Source organism: Cherax quadricarinatus, chromosome 84, assembly GCF_038502225.1.
Source record: "Cherax quadricarinatus isolate ZL_2023a chromosome 84, ASM3850222v1, whole genome shotgun sequence".
Lineage (NCBI taxonomy): Eukaryota > Metazoa > Arthropoda > Malacostraca > Decapoda > Parastacidae > Cherax > Cherax quadricarinatus.
The window spans coordinates 4,804,087-4,826,542 of record NC_091375.1 but is presented as its reverse complement, the minus strand read 5'-3'; the positions used below and the strand labels follow the sequence as shown (position 1 = coordinate 4,826,542).

Here is a 22,456-nt window from a genome sequence, read left to right as displayed (position 1 = left end):
CCTACCAGCTGTGACAGTCAAGACCCAGTGTATAGTTCTTATACGATACAGTGTGCATTACTCTCGTTCCTCGTGGTACTCAGTCCTCACAAAAAAGTGACCAACAGATTAGAAACTATCCCAAATAAGATGGTGAGACTAATGGTGGGCCTGGATCTAAGAAATCACTGATGAACTGTAGAAAAGAGACATGTTACATGTGGAAGATAGAGTGAAGCAACTGAAACTAAATCATGTATTCAAATTTGCTAACAACCTGTGTCCAGAGTATCTTCTGACTTTGGTGTAAAAGGCACAGTTACCGAGAGCAACTTTACTGAGACGTCTCAGTAAAGTTGCTCTTTGTAACTGTGTCTTCTTCCCACTTGTTAACTTTGCGTTATTTGTCTGATGCTTCAGATTTCGAAAAAAAGTTAGCAATCAAGACCATTCTTGTGCTTGGGGAAGTGATCACAGTTTTGTAATATACTTCCATTATTTACTGATAAAGATCAGTGTTCTATTGTAAGTTCTGTGACTGAGTGGTTGCAGCATTGGGCCTGATATATGCAAGTACAACGGTTCAAAACCCGGCCTTTCTTCTGTTTAATCATCAACAGTTGATTATTTCAAACTATCTTTAGTTGATTTTGTCATATGAGTGTTCTGAGTAGAAAGACACTTGATGGAGAAAAAACCTTTATTATAGGAAATGTTTTTCCCATACTGAATTTTATCAAGTCATGACTTTGAGACTCACTGCTTGGCTAGGACAACCCCTCAAGGCAATTTCCTTGACGGTGGTGAGGGGGCTGTTAATCCAAAGAATTAAGTAAATAAGAAAGTTTATTCAGGTACAAATACACATAAATACAATTACATAAATTATCATATACAGCAGCATGTGTAGATTATCTAAGATAACTCAAAAAAAAGTCAGTGACTTAGTTTAGTTTGGGTTCTTGTTATTGACCTCGCCTTCCTGGACTGGAATAAACCCAAATGTCCCCTCATTTTTCCTGGCGTTGTATGATCCTAGTAGGATTTAATAATAATAATAATTTGCTATGGAGACTTCAGTAAGACAAAAATTTCATGGTTCCGATTAACCATGAATATTGAAGACAGAGTAAAACAACTGGAGTTAAATCATGTTTATAAAATTGCTCACAAATAGTGTCCAGAATATCTTGCTGCTAATTTTGTCAAGACTGGGAACCAAAACAACAATACTACTAGAGGGAGAGAGCACAACTTTGTAGTACCCACAGTCAGTGGCCAGACTTCAAACCCCTTTTATTATACAGCAATAAAGGAATGGAACAGACTGCCCGCACATTTTAAAGCCAGTCATATGAGCCAGTTCAAGAAGAGAGCCTAAAGGTACTTAATGAATGTAGCGACAGAAAGGGAGGAGTTTATTTTTTATTTTTTTAGCTAACATACATGTAAATGTGAATAACTCTTTTATTATTATTAAAGATTAGCCGGTATTCTCCCGGCCCGGGCCTTTTCCAAGTGGTGGCCCGGCCTTGGCTCCCTCTTTCGGGAGTGTCTGAGACCCAAGTCTCCCATGGGAGGAGGCACAAGTACCTCCTCATCTTTGGGACCAATTGTCCCCAGGCCTAGCCACAAGCTAGGCCTCTCTGGTCTGCCATCCCCGCCCCAAGGGGGCTAATGGGAATGACAGTCTTATGAGCTAAAGGCTCGGGCTCAGGCACCTACCCTACCCTAGAAGGGTTAGGCATGGTATCGATCTTGTCGGAATAACTCTTTTTACCATATTCCTAGTATATATCCTTTATAGTATAATAATAAGATATCTCCTACATTGTATAAAGATAAGGTGCTAAAAGAACCCAAATGGAAATAAGTCACTCTGACTTTTTTGGGTTATCCCAGGTTCTCTACACATATGCTGTTATGTATGATAATCTATGTAACTATATTTGTGTATACCTGAATAAACTTACTAACGTATAAGGTTATAAAATTATTTCAGTTTCACCTAAACATTTTCTATGACAATTCTGCACCAGAGAAAATATAACTATTCAAGATGTAACTACTTATTTATTTATTTGAACATGATATATTATTATTATTCTTATCAAAAAGAAGCGCTAAGCCACAGGGCTATACAGCGCTGCAGGGTAGGGAAGGAAGCGAGGGCATTGGATGGCAGAAGGGAGGAGGGATGATCAGCAGGTTACAGAAAACAGCGGGGCAGGGGATAGTACGGGGGTAGAGGGTAGCAAGAGATTGAAGTAGAAAGGGCTGAAGGTATCAGAGTTTGTGAAGTAAGTCAGTTGTTGTCAAAAAGTCAATGAGAGAGTCCGGATGAAAGGTGGGTCCATCAGCGAGAAGGGAAGGTAAAGAGAGAGTAGCGGAGCGAAGACGACGACAGAGGCAAATTCTGCGTGCTCGTTGATAACCTGGAGTTTACCTGGAGAGAGTTTCGGGGGTCAACGCCCCCGCGGCCCGGTCTGTGACCAGGCCTCCTGGTGGATCAGCGCCTGATCAACCAGGCTGTTGCTGCTGGCTGCACGCAAACCAACGTACGAGCCACAGCCCGGCTGATCAGGAACTGCCTTTAGGTGCTTGTCCAGTGCCAGCTTGAAGACTGCCAGGGGTCTGTTGGTAATCCCCCTTATGTGTGCTGGGAGGCAGTTGAACAGTCTCGGTCCCCTGACACTTATTGTATGGTCTCTTAACGTGCTAGTGACACCCCTGCTGGTGATAAGAAGACGGCCAGTAACCTATACTCGGTTTAATAGATTGAAGTTTGTTGCCGAGCATAGTAGACCAACGTTGTTGCCAACGGGTGTGAAGGTGGGAAGATATTGCAGCAAAATAGTCCGTAAATGGAATACCTCTATAAGAAACTGGTAGGTCATGTACTGCTGACCGCGCAGCAGTGTCTGCCTGTTCATTGCCCTGTACGTCAACATGACCAGGGACCCAACGAAAAACAATATCTTTATGCTTGGTAAAGATGCGGCGTAGCCAAAGTTGGATACGGAGGACTAAGGGGTGAGGTGTATCAAATTTTTGTATAGCCTGTAAAGCACTAAGGGAGTCTGAGACAACCACAAATGATGACACAGGCATAGATGCAATACGGATAAGTGCTGTAAGGATGGCATACAATTCAGCAGTAAAAATACTAGCCGAAGATAGTAAATGCCCTTGTACGATGCTGTCCGGAAACACTGCTGCGAATCCTACGCCGTCAGAAGACTTAGAGCCATCTGTGTACATGGCAATGGCATGAGAATGAGAGTGAAAGTGGTCAAGAAAAAGAGAGCGGGAAGCGACCGTAGACAGTTGGGCTTTCGAGCAAGGGAGGGAGAAAGAACAGACTCGAACAGCTGGAACTTTCCAGGGGGGTAGGGAAAAGTGAGATGCTACATGTACATAGAAAGGTGGTAGTTGAAGAGAAGACAAGAGCAAATGAAGGCGAAGAGAGAAGGGACGGAGTAAACAGGGGCGGCGAACAAATAAAGATGTCTACTAATATCAGTGACCATTCTATAAATGGAAGGATTGCGGAGATCATGAGAGCGTACATAGTAGCAAAGGCAATGGGCATCACGGCGATCGGATAAGGATGGAACGTTCGCTTCTGTATAGAGGCTCTCGACAGGGGAAGAGCGAAAAGCACCAAGGCATAAACGTAATCCTTGGTGATGAATGGGGTTAAGGCTACAGAGAGTAGCAGGAGATGCCGCTGAATAGATCTGGCCACCATAATCAAGTTTCGATAAAATAAGGGTGGAATGTAGGCGGAGGAGGGTTCGACGATCAGCTCCCCATGAAAGATGAGCAAGGGTTTTAAGAAGGTTCAGCCGGCTGTGACAAGTTGCCTTCAGAGAGGTAATGTGAGGTTTCCAGGATAACCTACGATCAAAGAGGAGGCCCAGAAACTTGACTGTATCACGTTCAGGGATACGGGAGCCATAGAGGTACAAAGGATGATCGGAGATGACAGAGCATCTAGTGAAAGTAATTTGGTGGGTTTTAGTGCTGGAAAATTTAAACCCATGTGTGGTGGCCCAATTGGAAACACGGTCGACTGCATGTTGGAGAGAAACTGTAATGAGGTGACAGTCAGCGCCTGCACAGGCAATAGCAAAGTCATCAACACAGAGTGATGACCAAATATTTGATGGAAGACTAGAGGCCAAATCATTAATAGCAAGGAGAAAAAGTGTTGTGCTCAGAACACATCCCTGGGGGACACCTTCAGCTTGGATAAAGTCCGGGGAGAGCACATTATTAACCCGAACACGGAAATGCCTGTCAGTTAAAAAGTTCTTAAGGAAGGATGGTAGATTGCCTCGAAGGCCTAAGGAGTGGGCTTGGGCTAAAATATTATACCTCCAAGTTGTGTCATATGCCTTCTCAAGGTCAAAAAATATGGCAATAACTGAGTGGTTATTCGCAAAGGCATTACGAACATACGTATCCAAGCGTAGTAAGGGGTCTATGGTAGAACGTCCCTTACGAAAGCCATATTGACGAGTGGAGAGACTGTTATGTGTCTCTAAATACCACACTAAACGTCTATTTACTAGGCGTTCCATTACTTTGCAAACTGCACTGGTAAGAGCAATGGGACGATAGTGGGAGGTTTCATGTCCCGTAGTGCCTGGTTTGCGGAAAGGGAGAACAATGGCGGATTTCCACAGCTGTGGAAGAACTCCTTGTGACCAAATAAGATTGTAAAGGCGTAATAGGACTGCAAGGGCTGACTGATGTAAATGTTGTAGCATACGAATATGAATGTCGTCGGGCCCAGCTGCCGATGATCGGCAAGCTGAGAGTGTTGCCTCCAGTTCTTGAAGTGTAAAAGGCACATTATACTGTTCTTCTCTGAGAGAAGAAAAGTCCAAGGGTGCTAACTCTCTGGCAGACTTTGAGGAAAGAAATGAGGGGCATAGATGGAGTCCCTGAGAAATACGGACCAGATGATTGCCAATTTCATTGGCAACATCTAGTGGGTTTGCTATATCAACACCGGCAACCCGCAGAACAGGAGCCGGGTCAGGAGAATATTTACCACTCAGTTTTCGTACTTTTTTCCAGACTGCACTCATAGAGGAAGCAGAGGTGATGGTGGAGACATAATCTCGCCAGCAAGTGCGTTTAGCATCACGGATGACACGGCGAGCGATCGCACGCTTCTGTTTAAAATCAAGGAGTCTCTCTGTGGTTCTATTGTACCGGTACCTGCCCCATGCAGCGCGTTTCAAACGTACTGCACGAGCACAAGCAGGAGACCACCAAGGCACGCATTTCTGAGAATGCCTGCCCGAAGTTTGGGGTATAGAATGAGAAGCTGCGGTTAAAACGGAGGACGAGAAGAGGTGTAAAAGCTCATCGATGGAGGACGAAGAAGGAACCTCTCTAAAAACAGTTAGGTGTGAGTAAAGGTTCCAATTTGCCCGATCAAATTGCCAGCGTGGGATGCGAAGAGGTGGTGAATATGAAGGGGAAGTAAGAATGATTGGGAAATGATCGCTGTCATGTAAGTCCGGGAGAACAGACCAAGTGAAGTCTAATGCGGTGGAGGAAGAGCAGACTGAGAGATCGATGCAAGAGAGAGTATGAGTCCGAGGATCAAAATCGGTGTGCGTACCTGTATTTAAAACATGGAGGGGGTGGGTGGTAAGAAAAGCTTCTAACTGAATTCCACAGGAATCACAGTGAGACCCCCCCCCCAGAGGAAATGGTGGGCATTAAAATCACCAAGTAACAGAATCGGTGGCGGTAATGACGAAACAAGAAAGGCAATATCCGGAATAGATAATGCCCGAGAAGGAGAGAGATATAAAGAACAGAGCGTATACCACCTATGCAAGTGGATACGGGCTGCTGTGTAATGCAGCGAAGTATGAACAAATAGCTGATGGTACGGAATATCAGTGCATAGAAGAAGGGCACTTTCATTAAAGGTCCCATCAGGAAAAGGATCTGAAGAATACAATAAATTATAGCCTGAGATGGGAGAGATAACAGCAGAGTGTAATTTTGGTTCCTGTAAGCAAACACCAACAGGGGCAAACTGGGAGAGTAACATCTGAAGCTCACTCCGATTACCCCTGAGGCCGCGTATATTCCACTGTAAATAGGCCATGATTGGCAATGATAAAGATACTTGAAATCCGCAGGTAAGGGTTCCTACGGACTAGAGGGGTTAGAAAAGTCCACATGCGGAGGCAGTGGAAAACGTTCAAGCAGCGAAGGAACAGTGCGCTGTGAAGAAAGGAGTTGCGCAGATGGAGGAGAGGAGAGAGAAGGAACAGAGGGTGGATCAGTGTCCATTGATGGTTTGGTCTCTGCAATATATTCAGAGATTGCTTCAAGTGTTTCGGAATTCAGAGACGTCGTATGGGAGACAATATTGGAAATGGTAGGGGGAGGATGAGTAAAGATTGGAACTGTATTGGACTGTACCAAGGTAGGGGGGGGGTCGAAAAGGTGGAGGGAACTGGAGAAGCGTGGAAGGGGACAGAAGAGGCAGAAACCTGGGAGGTGGCAGAAGAGGAAGAAACCTGGGAGGGAACAGGGGAGGAAGGTACAGTACGAGGAGGAGGGTGAACCTCTACACTTGTAACAGAGCCAGTGAGAGGGGGAGAACCAGGGACAGAGACAGGAAGGGTAAAATGAGGAGGTGGAAGATGGGTAGGAGGTGTTAACGGACCTTTTTTTGACTTTTGAGAAGTAGAGGGACGATTGGGAGGAGGTGTCATACGAGATCTCGTCGTTACTGAGGCTTGTGAGAGAGAACACGAAGAAGCGAGATCAGACTGAGGCGTTGAAGTAGGGACGTCTGAGCCGAGGACAGCAAAAGGATTAGATACAGGAGTGACTATGGGAGAGGTAACCACAGAGGTGGGTGTAGAAGATGGGATACCAGAAGTGGGGGGACGTTTTGAAACACGGGAATAAGAAACACGTGGGAGTCTCCCTTGGAGGCGGAGATGAGAAACTGCCATGGCATAAGGGAGACCTTCTGTCTCTTTGAGGTAACGGATTTCCCGCTCGTTTAAATAGACTTGACAACGGCGAGAGTACGAAGGGTGAGCCTCATGACAGTTAAGGCAAGAGGGAGATCGATTGCAAGACGTATGAGAATGGTCATCGGCACCACAGACTGGGCATTCGGCGATAGATCTGCAATATTTCGCTGGATGGCCAAATCGCCAGCAATTTCTACACTGTTGCGGTGTAGGGATCACCTTTCGGACTTGTAACCGATGTCCTGCTATATAAACTGAGGATGGGAGTTCTCGGCTGTCAAAAGTTAAATGAGCCACATTGCTAGGGTATCGTCTCCGCCCGCGGGCAGGAAGAACGTAAGTGTCTACCTTGAGGATTGGGAGATCTTGGAGTTCCAGCTGTTCAAGAATGTCAGTGCCACATGTCTGGAAATTTTGTTGAACTATGGTATGGGGCAGAATGACGGTACCACTACAAGAATTGAGGGAATGATGTTTTTCAAGAGTGACAGGAACAGTATCGATATGGGAAAGACGAGAGAGCTCATGAGCCTGGGTAGCATTCTGTACGGTGATGATGCACGTACCGCTCTTAAGAGCATGAAAAGAAATATCTTTACCAACATGGCGTAGGAGTGCCTTGCCAATACTGTGGTCAGAAAGATAGGCAGTAGAGGAAGTCGGTCGTAAAGTGAAGAATTTAGTCCATTGTTCAGTCTGAAACTGAGCGTGGAAAGGTAGTGAAGGACATGTCGATCGTTTCTGAGAAGAACGAGAAGGTGGAGAAGTATCATCAGCAGGTAATTGTCGTTGGCGTTTAGGCGTGGGACCAGAGTTGGTCCGACGTGGAACGGGTCGGCGATTTGAAAATTGCCGCACCGTAGAGGGAGAGGCCGGAAGCATAGTCAGAGGAGAGCGAAGGTCCGATAAATCGAAGGAGTCAGTCGAGGCCTCAGTACCTGAAGCGGGTGAGGAAACAGCACCGGCAAGAGGTACAGAGGCATGAGGAGTGTCTGAAGAGTGGTCCAAAGACGAGGCGGGGTCAGAACGGGGTGCGGTATCAAGAAGGGGCCCGGGGGTAGGAAGTTCATGGACTAGGGCTGCCATGGTTAGGTTACTTCTTTCTTTTTGTTTTTTAAGAAAAAAAAGAAAGAAGAAAAGAAAATAAAAAAAAATAAAAAAAAAAGGGGGACCGGGGAGGGATAGTTCCTAGGAGGAATGAAAGGGCCAGAAATCTCCCTCCGCGCCCAAGAGGACCTCAGCACCGCAAGTAGCGCAGATGCAGCATGGAACCCGTGCCATACCCTACCCATCATGCTAGTAAACTAACAATCCGGGATAGCAACCTCACATCTGCCGAGCTACCTCGGTGGACAAAAGAGAGGGCGGCCAGATATCCGCCACAAAGCATACCTCCTTCGGCCACCACCCCCGGAATCCGAAAGGTGGCTTCCAGAGATACACCCGTCGCCCAAAAGACACCCAAAGCTACTCCGGGATACCGGAGAGGGATCGGGACATCCCCAGGCGATCCAGATTCCACGGCAAACTACGCCACTGCCAAGAACCTCAACGGAATGGGATGGACCCCAGTATCCTTTCCCCTACCTAGGAACTAGCGTGCCTGTGGGAGAAATCCCAAAGGCCGAAAAGAGGAAGGGCAAAAGGGAGGGGTGGGGAGGAGGAGGAAAGGAAAAAGGGGAGGATAGGATAGGGGAGGGGAGATTGGGGGGTAATTAGGTTCGGTCTTAGGAAGACCGACAGGTCTAATTCCTCAGACCAAGAGCCTCTTCACCACGCCAAGGAGCCCCCCTTGAAGAGGTGAACATGATATAGAGAAGTACAAGGAATAGAATTTTTAAAGTGCAGCATGCCAAAGCCCCTTGTATGCAGAGCATTATGGACAGGCTTAAAATTAACTTAAGATTAACTAAGCAATGATATATTCAGTGGTACCTTATAGCCATAAGGTCAGCAAATTTGACTCACGAAATCATAATGACACAATTGCAAACAAACCATACCACGGGCGGGATTTGAACCCGCGGTCAGAGAGTCTCAAAACTCCAGACCGTAACGTTAGCCACTGGACCAGCTAGCCACAATAAGATTCGTCCAACTAGGTATATTTCTACACCATAGGAAGGTTAGCATAGGCACCACTGTGACCTAGTAATATACCGAGTTGGGCGAATCGTATTGTGGCTAGCTGGTCCAGTGGCTAACGCGACAGTCTGGAGTTTTGAGACTCTCTGACCGCGGGTTCAAATCCCGCCCGAAGTATGGTTTGTCAGCAAATTTATTAAACCTGGGCAGAGATCTGTGATTCACTTAATATATGAAATACACGCAGAGTACTTCGGGGAGCTTTAAAATTAATATATAACTTCTAAACAATTGGGTTAGTTTACTAGAATGCTATAGTTTACAATCTTTGACCTTGTATCACTGGAGTACACCCGGAGGGGGTTTCGGTCCAGTAGTTGGGACAGACAGGAGCGACCTGCTCTAAACCCATGCTGCCCTGTGTTGTGCAACTGATGGGTATCTAAAGAGGGTGGCGATCTTGCTTCTTAGAACCCTTTCAAAGATTTTTATGTGGGATGTTAGTGCTGTCGGTCTGTAATTCTTTGCAGCTGCTTTACTTTCACCTTTGTGGAGTGGGGCTATGTCTGTTTTTTTAGTGACTGTGGGATAACCCCTATGTCCATGATCCTCCGCCATAGAATACTTTTGGCACGTGAAAGGGGCTTCTTGCAGTTCTTGATGAACACGGAGTTCCACAAGTCTGGGCCTGGCCCTGGTAGCAGAATATATACACCAAGAGGTGTATTTCTAGCTGCGTATATGTGGCATGTTAAGAGTACGTTATTCAGCGTATACCACACACCCATATAGGCATGCCTTCCAACCAGAGAACCAGGTGCTACGAGTTGAACAAGTAGGGGCCCCATTGTTATACCAGTACCTTGGTTCAACCAGCCAGTCACAGGGAAGCCTGCCAAACTTGTGAAGCGATGTGCTACACTAGTGAATCATCCCTGGTAGACTTTCCTTCACATCTGGTCACTATGGTTGTCAACCATGTCTTGTGCTTGCATTTGCGTTTTTGTTCATAGCTGCATATATTGTACAAGACTGTATATATATTGTACATACCAGATTATTATTTGCTGAAGGAAATACAATTACTCTGCTGCCTTTTTCTCGTTTCCAAGTAGTTTCCGTTTTACAGCCAGGTGAACAGGCCAGTAGACTACACCTATGTTCGTAATAATATATATACTGAGACTTTATTTCTTATTTTAGGTATTGAAGTATTCTTGTCTTAATGACTAATGTAGTTGATGGGCTTTAAACCCCAGTAACCAACCAGTCTTAGTAAGTTCATTTAGGTACAGGTACACACAAGTACAATTGTCATTCATAGTAACGTGCATAGATAACCTAAGATAACCCAAAAAAGTCAGAATGACTTATTTCCATTTAGGTCATTGTCAGTGTATTTAACCGACACAACCAGAGATATAAATATAATTATTTGCGAATAGTTACAGTAGGTAAGGGAACAGTGTATAAATAATGCACATAGTAACACCTAACAAAGCCCATGTTATGTCTAGGATTTCACGCAGTTGATATGTACTTACCTGTTTGTGGTTGCAGAGGTCGAGACATAGCTCCTGGCCCCGCCTCTTCACTGACCGCTACTAGGTCCTCTCTCTCTGTTCCATGAGCTTTATCATACCTCGTCTTAAAACTAAGTATGGTTCCTGCCTCCACTACATCACTTACCAGACTATTCCACTTCCTGACAACTTTATGACTAAAGAAATACTTCCTAACATCTGACTCATCTGAGTCTTCAACTTTCAATTGTGACCCCTTGTTTCTGTGTCTCATCTCTGGAACATCCAGTCCCTGTCCACCTTGTCAATCCTCGTAGTATTTTATATGTCGTTATCATGTCTCCCCTAACCCTCCTCTCCTTCAGTGTCGTCAGGCCGATTTCCCTTAACCTTTCTTCGTAGGACATTCCCCTTAGCTCTGGAACTAGCCTTGTTGCAAATCAACGCCCCCGCGGCCCGGTCCATGACCAGGCCTTGCACTTGATCCGGCACTGACTTTAGGTCTCTAAGTTATTGACGTATTTGACCAGGTGTGGGTTCCAAACTGGTGCTGCATTCTCCAGTATGAGCCTGACGTACACGGTGTATGGAATCTTGAACGATTCCTTACTGAGGTATCGGAACGCTATTCTCAGGTTTGCCAGGCGCCCATATACTGCAGCAATTATCTGGTTGATGTACGCTTCAGGAGATGTGCTCGGTATTATACTCACCCCAAGATCTTTTTCCTTAAGTGAGATTTGCAGTCTTTGACCACCTAGCCTATACTCTGCCTGCTGTCTTCTTTGCCCTTCCTCGATCTTCATAGCTTTGCATTTGGCGGGGTTAAATTCGAAGAGCCAGTTGTTGGACTACGCGTCCAGCCTGTCCAGGTCTCTCTGTAGTCCTGCCTGATGCTCATCTGATTTAATTCTCATTAACTTCACATCATCTGCCAACAGGGACATTTCTGAGTCTATCCCTTCCATTATGTCATTCACAGATACCCAAAATAGCACTGGTCCCAGGACCGACCCCTGTGGAACCCCGCTCATCACAGGTGCCCACTGTGTGACTTCATCACGTACCATGACTCGTTGTTGCCTCCCTGTCAGATATTCTCTGATCCATTGCAGTGCCCTTCCTGTTATATGTGCCTGATCCTCTAGCTTTTGCACTAATCTCTTGTGAGGAACTGTGTCGAAGGCCTTCTTGCAGTCCAAGAAAATGCTGTCTACCCACCCCTCTCTCTCCTGTCTTACTTCCGTTACCTTGTCATGAAACTCTAGTAGGTTTGTGACACAGGATTTCCCTTCCACGAGTCCGTGCTGGTTGTCGCTTATAAGCTTCTTCCATTCTAGGTGTTCCACCACTCTCCTCATGATAATCTTCTCCATGACTTTGCATACTAGACACGTCAGTGACACTGGTCTATAGTTTAGTGCCTCATTTCTTTCTTAAAAATGGGGACTACATTTGCCGTCTTCCATACCTCAGGTAGTTGCCCAGTTGCAAGGGAAGTGTGGAAAATTGTGGTTAGTGGCACACAGCATCTCTGCTCCCTCTCTAAGGACCCACGGAGAGATGTCCGGTCCCACCATTTTTGAGGTATCAAGGTCACTTAGCAGCTTCTTCACCTCCTCCTCGGTTGTGTGTATTTCATCCAACACTTGTTGGTATATTCCTGTTGGTGTACCCCTCTGTTCTATCTTCCCAGAGCCCTTTCTGTCTCCACTGTAAATATTTCTTTGAATCTCATGTTGAGCTCCTCACATACTTCTTGGTCATTTCTTGTGAGCTCCCCATTTTCTTTCCTCAGCCTGATTACCTGGTCTTTGACCATCGTCTCCCTCCTGATGTGGCTATACAACAGCTTCGGGTCAGACTTGACTTTCGATGCTATGCTGTTTTCGTACTGTCGCTGGGCCTCCCTCATCTGTGCATACTCGTTTCTGGCTCTTCGACTAATATCTTTATTTTCCTGGGTCCTTTGTCTTCTGTACCTTTTCCATTCTCTGGTGCACTTAGTTTTTGCTTCCCTACACCTTCGGGTAAACCAAGGGCTCGTTCTGGTCTTCCCATTATTCCTGTTGCCCTTGGGAACAAACCTTTCCTTTGCCTCCTTACATTGTGTTGTTACGTAGTCCATCGTTTAATGACTTCCTCTTTCCCACTGAATCTCCTGCAGGAAGTTCCTCATACCTGTGTAGTCCCCCCTTTTGTATTAGAGTAGAAAACTACACAGGATATATAGTGTACACCGAGGGGTGTATTACAGTGTATATTTGCTGAGGATTTACATTAATACTAATTTTAGGGATTAAAGTATTCTTATTCGGGGGTGAAAATGTTACCTAAAGGGAAGCGCTAAACCCATAGGGATCGTATGACTCCTGGGGAAGCGGTAAAAGCACTGAAATTTGATCCAAGGGAAGGAAGGACAGGTTTAATTCCTCGGATCAAGAGCCTCTTACTGGCATCCTGGAACCTCTCACCCCTTGAGGGAGCATATTAGGTAATTCTCCATTACCCGTTTATTGGTATTCTGAGTCAAAGTATTGTTTGTTTGACATTTTTATTATGTACCCCATACCCATCTTGTGGGCAGTAGTAACCCTATACCCGTTCTGTGGGTTGTAGTCAAAAGATTACAGACACATAATGGATTCAGGGACTGGGCCCTGACATTTGTGTTTAAGAAGTTACATTGGTAATGAACTATTTACAAAATTTATTGACTTTATATGGCATACGCCGTGTTATCACACAACCACGATCTTGCATACCTCCAACTGTGCCGGAAGTTTTCCAGTCAGGGTGAGGGAGGCCCCAGTATCCAAGAGGAATAGCGACAAAAAAAATTGTGATAATCATTCCATGAAAATATCATCTGTACATTACATATTAATCGTGAGAGTAGAGATTTAACATTATCTGCACTGTTTAGTTATTTACAGAAATCTGACATGTTAATTACTTACGCTATCAGCGTGATATGTATACCAAGAGGTGTGTGTCTCAGTGTATATATACGCTAGGAGTTTACTTTAATCCCTAGTTTAGGGATTAATATCTTCGCTGATGATGAATAGGTTACACGAAGCCTTAATGATCCTTGGAGTAGTCAACAGAATTTAAATCCTATTAACTAACCAACGTACTGATGAAGACTGAAATGTAAAGCTTATGCAATTGTTACGACTTGCTCTATGCTGCAACAATAGGGGAAATAAATACTTAGTTTTGCTTTTGGTTAGTTTTATTTACTACCAATTATGAACCTTTATTGGTATCCAGTTAGTGAATTAAAATGACAATTCACTATTAATGAAATGAGACTGTACAATGAGGAACGTAATTCTATGTTCAAATCCTCGTGAATGAAGGATAATATAACAATTACTCCATGTTCAAATACCCATGAATCAAGTATAATACAATAATTACAATGAAGAGTCCAAATAAGAACTATTATGGGAACTTTAAGGAAGTCAGTCAGTTATCCTTATCATACTCTTGGAATTAACAGCAAATTTAAAGCAATAGATCTAGAATTATTGACCAAGTTAAGATCTCTGGGTTGAAGACCCGATCAGAGTCAGTGCTATGATCTGACTGTTCAAATGCTCAGTGGTATGACGTCAGGTCGGTCAGGAGGTAGCGCCAGGCGCCAATTCCGGAACCATCAACCGGACTCTAAAGTAGTGGTTTACCACTTGCATAACAGAACACAGTAATCAACCTACTATAATACAATATAATATAATATAATAATGCCTAATGAATAACATTTTATTGAATGAATACAACCTTGCTTGAGAGTACCTTTGATGATTTATACCGTACCCGATAATAATATATAGTCGAACCTGCTTTATCTAGCTAGTAATAAAGTGGTTCGCGATATATTACTACAGAACTTATTTTGACCAGGCCTTTTATTTTGTATATAATGGGGTGTGAAGGAGGGGCGCGTAACAGCAATAACTACGAAATGAAATCATGCAAATGTTATTTATCAGTTTAACCTTTGTCAGTCCACGGAAGTTTAATGTACCCAAGAGTATGTATTAACTTTGGCTGGAGTGAGTGTCCGTGTTCTCATATTCTAGTTCGTCAGCGATTGTGATGGTGGTGGGGCCTCGCTCGATTCTGCTGTAGGCGCCCACGGGGCGGCGACACAGCCAGCCCTGTCGCCAGTACACCAACAGCGCCACCGTAGCCAGACTCACGCATAACCCAGCAACCATCAACCCAGCCAGGAAGCCGAAGGACCTACGGATACAACGGTATTTGAGGGACAGAAAACTGGAGGATCTGTAGGTACAAGAGGCGTCTGAGGAGTGGTAACAAAAAAACTGGATGTAATGGCCTTTGATTTATTTCGCTGCCTGGATGAGGTAGAGTGCGGTCGTGCTTTGCACCCCTCTACTGTTTTCCCAGACGAGCTACTCAGTCAACAACATGGCGCCAGGTGTGCGCAGGAGAGTGAATACTGTGGGCATTGAGCTCATTAGTGGGGCTTTAACGCCTACGTCAGTTGATGTGTTATTGCCCAAATTTATAAGAGACATACGGCATCAGAGACGAGGATTTGTATGGAGTGGCACTGAACGGTGTGTATGGAATATTCGTGAAGGTGCTAACTGCTCAAGTATACGAGGCGTTGGTGGATCGTTATCAAGATGTCAGCATTAACGTAACACCGGCAGTGAGGGTCAAGTTGACAGATGTATCACGACATTATTCGTGGGTTAAGCTCCGCAATGTGCCTTTTGAGGCTGATGAAGTAGATATTCGAAATGCTTTCGAACGTTATGGAACTGTACATCTAGCCCAACCTGGTAAATGGGTAAAAGGAGCTTACACAGGATATCCTGAGGGTTCTTTCAATCTCAAGATGACGCTAAGGCATCCTATACCCTCGTATGTATATCTCGAGGAGTTTAGAACCCAGGTAATGGTAGCGTATGCGGGGCAGAGGCGTACATGCCGACTGTGTGGCGAATATGACCATATGGTGGCAGACTGTGGCAAGCGGAATATGGCTCCTGGGCCGGCAAGGGGCGGAGCACCTGCGCATGAGAAACCGATGCCTAAGGAAGAACAGGGGCAAGGAGGAGGGCGTGGTCGCTTGTGGAGTGAAGAGGTGGTGGCTCCTGTGGAATCGGAAGAAGTGGTGATCCATGAATCACCTGGCCCATCAACAGTACGGTGTCAAGTGAGGAGGTGCAGGTGGGCACAGCAGTGCAAGCTATTGAGGAGTTGGAGACGGTGATACAGGCTATGTTACAGTCTACGGAGGTGGAGAGTCACAGCGAGCAGGAACCTGAGATCAGGGCAGAAGGTATGTGCGGGGGAGGAAGGGGGGAAGGATCAGGTGGCACCTGTGATGGACAGTGCGAGTGCCATGGAAGGACATGGAGGTGGATTACCTGGAGTTTACCTGGAGAGAGTTCCGGGGGTCAACGCCCCCGCGGCCCGGTCTGTGACCAGGCCTCCTGGTGGATCAGAGCCTGATCAACCAGGCTGTTACTGCTGGCTGCACGCAAACCAATGTACGAGCCACAGCCCGGCTGGTCAGGAACCGACTTTAGGTGCTTGTCCAGTGCCAGCTTGAAGACTGCCAGATGTCTGTTGGTAATCCCCCTTATGTATGCTGGGAGGCAGTTGAACAGTCTCGGGCCCCTGACACTTATTGTATGGTCTCTTAACGTGCTAGACACCCCTGCTTTTCATTGGGGGGATGTTGCATCGTCTGCCAAGTCTTTTGCTTTCGTAGTGAGTGATTTTCGTGTGCAAGTTCGGTACTAGTCCCTCTAGGATTTTCCAGGTGTATATAATCATGTATCTCTCCTGCCTGCATTCCAGGGAATACAGGTTCAGGAACCTCAAGCACTCCCAGTAATTGAGGTGTTTTATCTCTGTTATGCGCGCCGTGAAGGTTCTCTGTACATTTTCTAGGTCAGCAATTTCACCTGCCTTGAAAGGTGCTGTTAGTGTGCAGCAATATTCCAGCCTAGATAGAACAAGTGACCTGAAGAGTGTCATCATGGGCTTGGCATCCCTAGTTTTGAAGGTTCTCATTATCCATCCTGTCATTTTTCTAGCAGATGTGGTTGATACAATGTTATGGTCCTTGAAGGTGAGATCCTTCGACATGATCACTCCCAGGTCTTTGATGTTGGTGTTACGCTCTATTTTGTGGCCAGAATTTGTTTTGTACTCTGATGAAGATTTAATTTCCTCGTGTTTACCATATCTGAGTAATTGAAATTTCTCATCGTTGAACTTCATATTGTTTTCTGCAGCCCACTGAAAGATTTGGTTGATGTCTGCCTGGAGCCTTGCAGTGTCTGCAATGGAAGACACTGTCATGCAGATTCGGGTGTCATCTGCAAAGGAAGACACGGTGCTGTGGCTGACATCCTTGTCTATGTCAGATATGAGGATGAGGAACAAGATGGGAGCGAGTACTGTGCCTTGTGGAACAGAGCTTTTCACCGTGGCTGCCTCGGACTTTACTCTGTTGACTACTACTCTTTGTGTTCTGTTAGTGAGGAAATTATAGATCCATCGACCGACTTTTCCTGTTATTCCTTTAGCATGCATTTTGTGCGCTATTACACCATGGTCACACTTGTCTAAGGCTTTTGCAAAGTCTGTATATATTACATCTGCATTCTTTTTGTCTAAGGGTGGTAGAGGTAGAAGTTCATTGTGCTGGCTCCCAGGACTCAGATATGGAAACTGAGGGAGCTACAAGGAAAAGGGCAGCAGCGTCAGATTCGGACGATGTTCTGACGCCAGCGCAAAGGCCAGGGAAAAAGACATGGGGTTATGGTACCCAGAGTGATTCTACGAGAGGGCCACAACAGAAGGGGGGGGGATGGTTGGGAAGGAGGGTGGAGTATGTGGCAAAGGCAAAGCCCAGGGGAATGGTCTGAAAGGGAAGAGTCTTGACACGAGGCGGGGAGGGAAACCTTAAACCGGCCTCAGGTGTGTAACAATAAATATTAATGGTCTGTGTAATGGTGTTAAACGTGAGTGCTTCAGGATGTTTTTGAATAGGTACAAGGTTGACATAGCTTTTGTGCAGGAGCACAATTTTAAGCTTGGTCGTGAATTAGTGGTGCCTGGGTATCAGGCTTATGTGTTGCCGTCTGAGCGTTTAAAAGGAGGAGTGGGTGTGTTGATCAAGGAGGCGAGCCCATTTGTATTGCACAGGAAAGAGGGGGGAGAGTATTACGTGTGGAAGGATGGTGGATGGGAGAGAGAGTGGCGTTTGTGTGAGTGTATGCCCCAGCTGAAAGTGACGTGAAAGTGAAGATGGATTTTGTGCGGGAGGAGCTTGTGTACTACCTACGCACGTTACCAGCTGTGGCGATTGTGGGGGGGGATTGGAATTGTGTAGTTAAGAGGGCAGACGTGGAACCCAGAGGAGCGGGATATTTTTCCTCAGTCTTGGGGGGCCTGCTTAGAGATCTTCAGTTATGTGATGCTTTCAGGGGAGGTTTGTGGGAGGTGGAACATACGTTTATAAGACTGGGATATGCGGCTCGTTTGGACAGGTTATATTTATCACAGAGGGTTTCGGTAGAGTCTTTTAAAACTATTGAGATGGTGTCTTCCAATCATAGGGCGGTATTAGTGGAGGTGGGGTGGGATGCTTTGGCTCTTAGGCAGGGAAGTTACTGGAAACTGAGCACGATGGTTTTGGGGGATAGGGAGGGAGTGGAAGGTTTTGCAGTATTTTGGGAACAGCTCTGTGCAGACAGGACTGAGGATGTGGTAGGATGGTGGGATAGTGTGGCTAAGGTAAGAATACGTCAATTTTACATGAGGGAGGGCAAACGCAATAATCAATTGCGGTATGGTTTGTCAAATTATTTAGAATCTAGATTACGGGATTGTTACGAGGGGGGGCGGTGGCCGGGGTGTACCCAGTGGAGGATATACACATGTTGAAGGAAAGGATAAGGGATTTGCAAGAAGAACGGTTTGCGGCGGTACGGGTACAGGCGGGGTTGGATGAAGTACTCTGGGGCGACAAGCCATCGGCTTGTGTGCTGCGAGGACAGAAGGTATGACAGCGAACGACTACAATACCGGGATTGCAAGTCATTTCTTCGGTGGGGGGTTTTAGAGAGGGTCAGGTATTAAGGGAAACCACGGGGATGAGTGCATATGCAGATAGATGGTTTGAGGAATACGGGAAAAGTAGTAGGGTGGATGGAGAGGTTCTTGGGCAGGTATGTATGTGAGTATGTGCCGTGCAAACTGGGGAGGAGTGATCGGGAGGCACTGGGTGGGGTCATTGAGGAGGAGAAAATATGGAGAGCCCTTGTGGACATGAGGAAGGGAAAGGCACCCGGGATCGATGGTTTACCAAGCGAATTTTATGTACAGCACTGGGGTCTGCTTAGGGGTTTCCTAGTAGGGTTAATGAATGCCATGAAAGAAGGTGGTAAGATGGGAGAATCGCAGGCAACGGCGGTGGTGGTGTTGGTCCTGAAGGGTAAACAGCAGAGTACCCTTCGGGATTACCGAGCCATTTCGTTGCTTTGTGCTGATTATAAATTGTTCGCAAAAATTCTTGGGAATCGGCTTAAATGTGTTGTGGGGAGGGTCGTGTTTGAGTCTCAGTTTGGGTTACCTGGTGGGTCGATGGGCGAGGGCCACGGGATCATAAAGGGGTTCCTGGAGGACATGGAAAGGGAAAGAGGGGCGTGGTGGTGTTGGATTGGCAAGGGGCTTATGACAGGGTGGAAAGAAAGGCTTTGAGGGATATTCTCCTACGACAGGGGTTTGGCGAAGAAATAGTGGGGTGGGTGGGTACGTTGTACTCAAATGCGTAGGTACGGGTGCAAATCAATGGGTGTGTGGGGGAGGGAGTCAACATGGAGCGGGGTCTTCGGCAGGGATGTCCATTATCACAACTATTGTTTGCATGTGTTCAGGATCCCTTTTATAGGATGGTGGAGGATCGTCTAAGGACAGGGGGGAGGGATGGTGAGCAGAAGCCTTGGCCTGGTTTGGTGGGCTATGTTGATGATACAACTATTTTGGTGAGTGAGGAGACACGGTTAGGACTTTTGGGGGAAGTTGTACAGAATTTTGAGAGAGCTACTGGGATGAAGGTAAATCTGGAGAAGTCAATGATAATGGAGTGGGCAGGGAGATTAGAATGGGGATGCGATGTTGTGCAGCGGCGGACCGGGAGTCTGAAAATCTGCGGTGTTATGTATGAGGCTGACCTGAGTGCTGCCAGGGTTAACAATTCGAATAGGATGGTGGAACAGGTGCAGCGACGATTGGGAATGCTGCGACCTCACCATTTAGCCCTTAGGCAACGTGCAATTGTCATCAATGTATTACTATATAGTAAAGTCTGGTTTGTTTCGGCTATGATGCCATTAACAGGAACGGCGATCACGAGTATTCTTAGAATGGTGTTCAAATTTTTGTGGGGTTCAAGGTGCAACTGGTTGCAAAGGGAGGTAGTGACATTGCCGGTATGTAGGGGAGGGTTGGGTTTGTTGGACTTGAGAAAGCATGTGAAATGTGTGTTTATTAAGAGGGAAGTGATGAGTGCAGGTGGATGGAGGGGGGGTCAGCTAGATAAGGTACATGCTCACCTGAGGAAATGGTATGGAGGGGCAGAAATGAAGGAATGTGAAACAGTGTTACATGCCTTAGTGCTAGCCAGGGAACCGGAAAAAGTAAAGGTGGGAACTTTGTGTAAATTGTTAGAGGGACATGTAGTGGCGCCTGTTGAGGGGATCTACCCCATGTATGCATGGGATGTAATATGGCGAAGATTTAGTAAATGAAGGATACGACCTAGGACGCGTGAGGTTATGTATCGTTTCCTGAATGGGATTTTGCCAACGGGAGCGATGCTCCGAGATAGGAGGGTTATCGAGGGTGGGGGTGTGGCAGATGCAGTGGGGAAGAGAATGCGTATCATGTTGTCTATTTTTGTGAGGGTTTGGAGTGCATCAGGGTATGGATGAATAAGGTAGTGGTGAGGGTGGGGGGGTCAACGTGTGTCGGTATTGCGAGCGTTGAGTCTTGATATGAGTGGTGTGGATGAGGGTGTGGTAAGGGGTTTAGCATATGTAATCGTGGACTACATATATGTTTTGTGGGGTATGAGGGAGAAGGAGGGTGGGGATGTGCTGAGGACTCTGGCGGCGACGTTTTATCGAACTTTGTGTCGCAATAGAGACATTTTTGGAAAAAGGTGGGAGGAGGTTTTTTCTGAGGGTTATAGAGGACTAACAATAGGGAATTTATTGGAGTTATAAGGGGCTTTAACTGCCGGAGTGAGTAGGTTGGTAAAAGGGGAGGGGGGTTCAGGGGTATTCAACGGGCTCACCTCCTTGGGTGTGCAGTGATGGGTGATTGGGTGTGATTGGAGGTACTCGTGTGGGACTAGATGAGAGGTTGTGAAAGATTAGTTTTGCTTAGTTCCCTTGATGGGGAAAGTGTAAATAGCAGTTTAAATATATCACATTTATTAATATATAACCTATAAATTATGTAACATGTATATTCTTTGGTAGCGTATTATATTCCGCTTGTACTGTTCTTGCAATTGAATTTTAACCTTTCTTGAGAGTGTATTCCTTTCACTATGGTTCCTTGAAGCACTGAGTTATTTTTTTTTTTTTGCCATTTTGTAACGTGTTCCTGCATCAGTTTGAAGTATTACCTATTATGTAAACATGTGTGGATGAGGATTAGTTCTCTAAATTAATATTTTTGTATATATATATTTGTATGTAATACTAGATAGGCACGTGTTAGAAGGCACAGTGATAGTATAGTCTTGTGGAATGTGTGTTTCGTTTTGGTAAGTTTGTGTGTGGCGTGATAGATGTTATAAGGAGTTTAGTGTTGTTAACTTACTAAAATTATGATAGACCATTTGGATAATACTTATTCATGTCGTAGTCTTGGATTCTTTAAAATATGTACATAGGCTAGTATTGTTCCGCTATGTAGCATGTGGTGTATTATCTTGCATTTTGTGCGTGAACTTCACGTTATGCAATGTTGTTTTGAAAGTTTGTATTTCATGATTGTCAACATTAATAACTGATATTATATTGGTGGTGTATATTACTTCTACTTTTTACGGTGTATGTGTATAGGAATGTAATGTTTCGTATCTGTTTTAGTTGTAAATTTATGTTTTTGTGTCTTGTTGTTCATGCACTAAGAACTCTTGGTGAATACTCATTAAGGTTTTGATGAGGTCAGGGTATGACCATTAATTAGGATAATTAATGTATGTTATTTAGAACGGGGACTGTACATATGTTAAGGGGGGGGGGAGAAGTGTCAGCTGTGTTTCTGCACTGGCAATAATGATTAATGTAAAAGGAGGGTTTTGTAGGATGTGTTGTGGGTTATGTATATGGTTGTAATTTGGCCATTATCTAGGGTGGTTATTTTCTGTACTGGGATTGTGTACTAGAGGTTTTGCAATATCTAGTATGGTTTTTAATTTTATACTCTTATACACTATTGTATTTGTTCTATGTTTTAAATAAAAATATAAAAAAAATGGCCTTTGATGGATAGGACACTGAAGGACCTGTGAAGGATTTGTGCGTATAGAGAGGTAATAGGGACTTGTGAATTGTTGGATCTGTGAATTATTGGACCTGAGCCGTGCGGATACAACGGTGACTGATGGACAGGAAACTGAAGGATGTCTGGGTACCACTGCATCTAAGTCACTTGTTGATATGAAGCTTTAGCGGAACTTGTAGATATACTTAGAGACACTGTCAGACAAAAGAACTGGTGTATTTGTCAGACTGACAAGTGTATGTCAGACAGAAGGACCAGTAT

The 22,456-nt window shown here is 45.3% G+C and overlaps 1 protein-coding gene across 2 annotated transcripts in view; it reads right to left on the bottom strand.

The window, feature by feature from the left end:
• Positions 1-13,832: 13,832 nt before the first annotated feature.
• Positions 13,833-22,456, bottom strand: part of LOC128704255 (leucine-rich repeat neuronal protein 3) — a 94,443-nt gene continuing 85,819 nt past the window's right edge. For both annotated transcript variants that reach the window (XM_070102968.1, XM_070102967.1), the window contains exon 9: positions 13,833-14,866. In XM_070102968.1, the coding sequence (XP_069959069.1) occupies positions 14,662-14,866 (205 nt within the window). In that variant the 3' untranslated portion in view covers positions 13,833-14,661. The remainder of the gene's footprint in view (positions 14,867-22,456) is intronic.